Source organism: Puntigrus tetrazona, chromosome 21 (genome assembly GCF_018831695.1).
Source record: "Puntigrus tetrazona isolate hp1 chromosome 21, ASM1883169v1, whole genome shotgun sequence".
Classification (NCBI taxonomy): Eukaryota; Metazoa; Chordata; class Actinopteri; order Cypriniformes; family Cyprinidae; genus Puntigrus; species Puntigrus tetrazona.
In genome coordinates, this window is record NC_056719.1 from 5,524,549 (window position 1) to 5,530,811 (window position 6,263).

General features: G+C 38.8%; 1 protein-coding gene across 1 annotated transcript; it reads left to right on the forward strand.

The window, feature by feature from the left end:
* Window positions 1-31: 31 nt before the first annotated feature.
* rtn2b (reticulon 2b) lies at window positions 32-5,655 on the forward strand. Its single transcript, XM_043220917.1, has 7 exons — window positions 32-147; window positions 2,488-2,695; window positions 3,086-3,224; window positions 3,673-3,742; window positions 3,916-3,962; window positions 4,037-4,095; window positions 4,918-5,655. The coding sequence occupies exons 1-7, from the start codon at window positions 135-137 to the stop codon at window positions 5,012-5,014; spliced, it is 633 nt and encodes a 210-aa protein (XP_043076852.1). The 5' UTR covers window positions 32-134; the 3' UTR covers window positions 5,015-5,655.
* Window positions 5,656-6,263: the final 608 nt, after the last annotated feature.

The window sequence follows — 6,263 nt, forward strand, 5'->3', positions numbered from 1 at the left end:
GGGTGTCCAAGTGGTTGAGATATTATTAGGTCAGACCAACCCCTTCCCGCTGACAACGCCAGGATGGCCAAAAAAAGCCCAGAGGGTTCGTGGAGTGCTGGGAGGAGAGGGGGTTTGGTGTGGAAGCAGCAGAAATGGCCAGCAAAGGTGAGAGTCTTCCACTGCGCTGGGATCCAGCTCTCCTGGGCTATATTGTTTACACGTGTAATGTGCCGGTACGTGAATAGCAGGTTGGCAGAAACTAAGTGAGGTGTTGAGGGGGGCGGGGGGGTTGTTAGGAGATCAGATTGTGCGGTGTACACTAGAGGTATAGTAATACTGCTGACTGCTCAGCACATCACATTGGACTTCTCAATGGGAGCTTGGCAGGCCGATGGGAATCTGATGGATGGACTGCCTACAGGATCCGACCGATGCATGACTCTAGGATTTTGAGGCAAAAAAGAAGAAGGCATTGAAGTCTGAATGAAGGAGGCGAGATCTTCGCTCAGTCTTATTTTGGCAGTGCTGGCAGACGTCTCCCCGGAGAGATTCAATCTGACCCAGCCATGTTTGACTGCAATAAAGTGTTTTAGCAGGAGCGAAGGCCGCACGGAAGATTTTACGCAGAGAAGATTTCAGAGGGTTTGGATTGATCTGATAACGACTCGTTCAGCTTTGCACCAGTGTGTGCCACAGCACAGATTTGCACCTGCGTTTGGAGGATAATCAGAATCAACAGCTGTTGGGGTCTATTGGCTTCACAGGGGAAGGGGCGTGTAAATGCACACTGCCATTAGCTGTTACACTGTGTTTGTGTCCATGCACTCTCTGACATGAAGGCTTCTTGTCCATTTATGTCATATGTTTGTCTCGTATGTAACACTTGCGCTAAATTACAGCAATTGTACAAAATAACGCGCAAATTCTTTGGATTCACTTTTGGTGCAGATTAGCTGTTGAATGTGTTTATAGATATATACACGTTTGTATAATGTGACTAGGCTTTGTTGGATAATGTGGTTTCATCGAGTGTTTCTGGCAAAGATGGCCTTGAAGATCACATCTTCTTGCTTGTGCTTATAATTAATGCTAAAACCTCTGGCTAAATTGAAGTTTTAAAACTAAATTTCAAGTCCTTGACCGCTTTAAGGCCGTTTCAGTGCATTTGAATTCCACCTTTTCTTTTCTGTCTTTTTGCAGTGTTGTTTTTATATTCCACTGAGTCTTCCTCAGTCCTCTGATTTTGCTGTTCAATAGTTTTAACCCTACTTCACATTGCCCGATATTCAAAACAAAAATAATGACAGTTCAATACAAAATATTTTGTTTTTAGATACTCAATTTGTACTCTGCCCCTTCTATTACTGGTATAGCAATTCTACACAAAGTTAGAAATTAAAATAGCCAATTATAAATAAATAATAATTGGATAATGATTTCTAAATACATCCAGGTTATTTGCATGACTCTCAACAAATGGGAGATGACAACTCTTTGCCAAAGCTAACTAAAATTTACTAAACTAAATAAAGTTTGCAGATATTTGCATATTCAAATATCACATCAATTTCGCTCTTATATTTTTTCCCTTTGTCAAACATGATAAATAACCAGAATACACATTAAGGAAAAAGAGAAACTTATTTGCTGTCTTCTTCTTATGAATGATGTCACATTATTTAAATAGGTTGGCACAAAATTAATGGGGCAAAGGAAAATCAATAATTAATGTATCATTATCATAACATAGTGCTTGGACATAACAATATAAGAAAACAACATTTATATGCAAATGGACTTCATTTATCAAATTAAAAGCCCAGAGTGAGGCATAGGCTATTTTTTTCATTCTGAATTTAAAGTTATTCATTTTCCAAAATAACTGAATTTAAATTTAGACTAGAAAAGACACAAAATTATGATATGTTATTATACTAATTAATTCAGCTTAAAGAATAGCTCACCCATAATTCTATCATCATTTACTCACCCTCGAGGAGTTACAAATGTGTATGAATATCTCACAAAAGATAATAATTTGAAAAACGTTTGTAACCACCATTAACTTATTTGGGTCACCATTTACTTTTTATAGTAGGAAAAAAAAATACTATGGACATCAATGCTGACCCAAAACAGCCTGGTTACAATTTTTTCCCCCCAAAATATATTCCTTTGTGTTGCAGGACAAAGAGAATCATACAGATTTGGAACTACTCGAGGTTGAGTAAACGATGACACAATTTTCATTTTTTGGGTGAACTATTCCTAGTTTGTAGATTAAATCAGAGATCGGAAGAAAATCTACATTCGAAATTTGATAGTCTGTTTGACCACAAAAAAAAACCCAGACACCCTGTGCATATCTGACCACCCAAATACTCCACCACACATGCCCCCCTGCATCCCTCTTTAAGACCGACTTCAAAGCAGTGCTGCATGGTCATTGCATTTATTGTTTATTTCCCTGACATTTCACGCATCAATTTTTCTTCCCCTCTCTAGTGTTGGATCTGTTATACTGGAGAGATGTGGGGACCACCGGGCTGGTGTTTACAGGTTTGGTTGTGGGTTTGGCTTGTTTGTTCCAGCTCAGTGCCATCACGGTCCTCTCCAACCTTGGTTTAGGCATCATGGCCTTCACTCTCCCTGTGTGCTTGCTCTACAAAGCCATGACGCTGGTCCGCCTCAATGATGGATCTCATCCTTTTCAGTGCGTATGCTATAAAACAAATACGTTTTTACACTGATTTAACCTTAAAGAAGCAAATAATTCTGCTGTTTACGGTACATGGAGCAGCAGCAGAAGTCTACGTTTAAAATTCATTCAAGGACGAAACGAGTGCAGTTGTGGTGTGCTATGAAAACGCTCGTTTGCGTTATATTTACAGTTTCCACTATCTGCGTGTTGGTTTCAACGGATGAGTTGAGTTCGCTCACATATCAAGCTGATCACGGGTTAAAATATGAATACTTGAGATGCATAACAGATGTGCAGATTTAAAACAAATACTGAATGATTTGGCAGGGGAAAGCAACTCAAATAAGTCTGGATTAATACATGTAATCTTTCTCAGCTGGTCCACTTTTCTTTATTAAAAAGGTCATATTTGGATGAGGACGGTACGCTGACAGATGAGGACACAGTTCGCGTAGCGGAACAAATCGTTCTGCTGATTGCTACGGCTGTCACCGAGTTGAAGAGGCTGTTCTTCATCGATAGCATCATGGACTCAGCGAAGGTCTCACACGCGTCTTAAATATCTCACCTCAGTTACACCGAGCGGTTTTCACGCTTTCACTGCGATTTATGGCCTACTTTCACCACATCAGGGGATACTACTCACTTACGTAATTAGTCCTGATATGAACTATTACCATGTGCTTTCATTCCCAAAGGCAAAGGTTCTGTGAGAATAAGCACGTGTGAAAGTAAAGAAATTCGTGTTTGGAAACCTTTATTATGATAAGAACATAATGTTCTTGGTACAGCAGGGTGCTAGACAGGGATTCAAATTCCCACGAAACACAAATACCTATAAAAAAATATATATAGGCTACCTTCAATGCACTGTTCAAGCCTTCAAGCTCTTTGAATACAGAAATCTAAATGTAAATATGATTAGAAAATCTAAAGTAAAAAACCATAATGCTTCCATCTGAATGATTGTATTTTATTTGTTTGTGTAGTTTGTTGTGTTCCTGTATCTGTTGACTTATGTGGGGATCCAAGCCAACGGTCTCACGCTGTTGATGAGTGGTAAGCATATCCTGTTGAAAAATTGATTAATTATGGATTCATATCGCAGCTGACACAATTTTGACCTAATGTCAGTAACTAAACAGTGTCGGAGTGCATGGATCATGCCTTATCAAGTATTACTGTTTTTTGTGATAAATATTAATGCGTAGTAATTTATCACCTTTGAACAGGTGTGATATGTGCCTTCTCTTTGCCATTGTTGTACAGACTTCAACAGGTAAGTGTGCACATATAACCATATAGGCTACTTTAAAATCAGCACTTATTTTTTTTTGTTTCCATTTTTATCAGGAAAGGATCGACAAGATTGTCAAAGCAGTCAAAACACTTGTAGAAAAAGGCACCGAAATGTAAGTCTTCATTCCGATATGAGACATAATGAAAACGATTCAAAGCGAGCCAGGAAAAAAAAAGCCTATATCTTAAAGGAGTAGTTCACCCAAAAATGAAAAATTGCTGAAGGCCATCCAAGATTTGGAAAAAAGTAGCATTACATGATTTGCTCAGCAATGGATCCTCTGTAGTGGGTGAATGGGTGCCGTAAGAACGAGAGTCCAAACTGCTGATAAAAACATTATAATAATCCAGACTCCAGTCAATCAATTAATGTCTTGTGAAGTGAAAAGTTGCATGTCCACTCCTGTTGGACATTAAAATCTCTTTAAAATCATATTTGTCCAGAACCGTTTTGGACTGTTTTCACTAGTAAATGGTGTTTGAACTGTACATATTTATCTCCTAATTAGTAATTACTAAGTAATTACTTTCAGCATACAAAGCAATATTATAAATAGCAAAGTCATATTTTAGCTGGAAACAACATTTTGAAGCTAAAAACATCATTATGATGGATTTATTACACACCTATTCCCTACACAAGATGAACTTGAGTCATAGAGCTTGCTTGGACTCTCATTATGGCGGCACCCATTCACCGCAAGGGATCTATTAGTGACATAATTCTAAATGCATCCAAATTTGTTCCAATGAAGAAACGAACACATCTACATCTTCAGTAGCCAGAATGGGTGATACCTTCCTTTAAATGTTTAATTTCTTTACGCAAAGACACAAATGATAGTCAAACCACCTTCGTTATGGCTTCAGTTAACAAAAACAACTACGTTAAACTCTCTTGAATTTACCATATGCTCTCCACTTCTGTTTTCTAGAGTTGATCTTGTGATTTCACTGGCCAAACCTCCACCAGCCCCAGCCCCAGCACCTTCCCCTGCCCCCACAGCAAAACATAAACAGAAGACTAAATGAAGAGGAGGGAGAGAGATGGGGGTGAGGAGAAGTAATGTGGAGTACACTGAACAAACAAAGTCTTACGCTGCAGCTGTAGCCCTGTGAGTTCAGCAGGGTCGGGGGTTTGGGGGTTATGAATGAGCGTTATGTTTTACAGTACGTTTCTTACGGTGCTAGGAGATTCTTCAATAGGTCTTCTGAAAAGAATTAAACGGGCTTCTTCAGTCAAGAGAAGTCTAGGTGTACGTCTAATGTGTTCATTTAACTCAAACTGTCAAACGGCTGTGTATTATTTATAATTATTGGTTCATTTTGCCTGACGAGGCTTTTTTTCTACTGATTTTCATAGAAAAAGTTGAACCTAGTTACAGTTGCTAGTACATTTTAGTCCACTAGAGGGTATAATGAGACCGTACAATCACAGCAGATCTGGGTCAGGACAGCATGTTGCAGAAACTCTGTCAAGTAAATTTGTTTTGAAATGACAATTCCCAGTGGGGCTGTGCATATAATTTGGGTTTTATTATTTAATACTTAATGTTTCAAATTACAGAGCAATTCAAAACTAATTTATAAGTCACTTTGTCATGTTTTGCCTGCCTGGCTTTGTACGTCTTTTGTGCAACATGACCCCCAGTAAACACTTGTTTTCAATTTTATTTGCCTCTTTTGTCGTATCTGACAAAATACAAAACATCACATCATATATATTCGGCCTTACACAGAAACGCTTCTTCTGTGGTAAACAAGCAGCTGCCAGGGATGCAGACTCCTTCGAGAAGAGTCCCAGGAACGGCGATTTCAAAACGTTCAGTTACATACTGTTTGCAGATGACATTCTAATGCTGAACAGAAACAAATATAGGATGCCTTTTGATGTTCAAATACTTCCATGCCAGAATGGCGATAAACAAAATCTGGTAATTGTCTATGCAGTCTTAAAGGAGTATCTGTACCATCCATAAAATGACACTGCTTTAAAATTTATGGAGGGGACTGTTTAGAAAGCACGAAAAGAACATCTCGCACAGTACGGGAAGACAGTTTCATACGCACTGCAGGACACTCTGGGATGCAAGGAAAAACAGCAATGCTCCACTGACAAGAACAGTGGCACTCAGAGGAACATTTTGTATTCATTGCTGTTTTAAATAACCTACTTCAGATTTACTTCTGCTTTAAACTGCCCCTGTGTGTCACTGTTTGTTATATGGCAGTAGTGGGAAATCTATAATGAGGAGACGAGGAAAATGTTCATTTTAGAAGG

What these genes read in the sequence shown, in the direction of transcription:
- rtn2b (XM_043220917.1), top strand. An exon ending in GCATCATGGACTCAGCGAAG is followed by an intron (nt 3,225 to 3,672) that starts GTCTCACACGCG and finishes TTGTTTGTGTAG; the next exon opens with TTTGTTGTGTTCCTGTATCT. An exon ending in TGTTGTACAGACTTCAACAG is followed by an intron (nt 3,963 to 4,036) that starts GTAAGTGTGCAC and finishes CATTTTTATCAG; the next exon opens with GAAAGGATCGACAAGATTGT.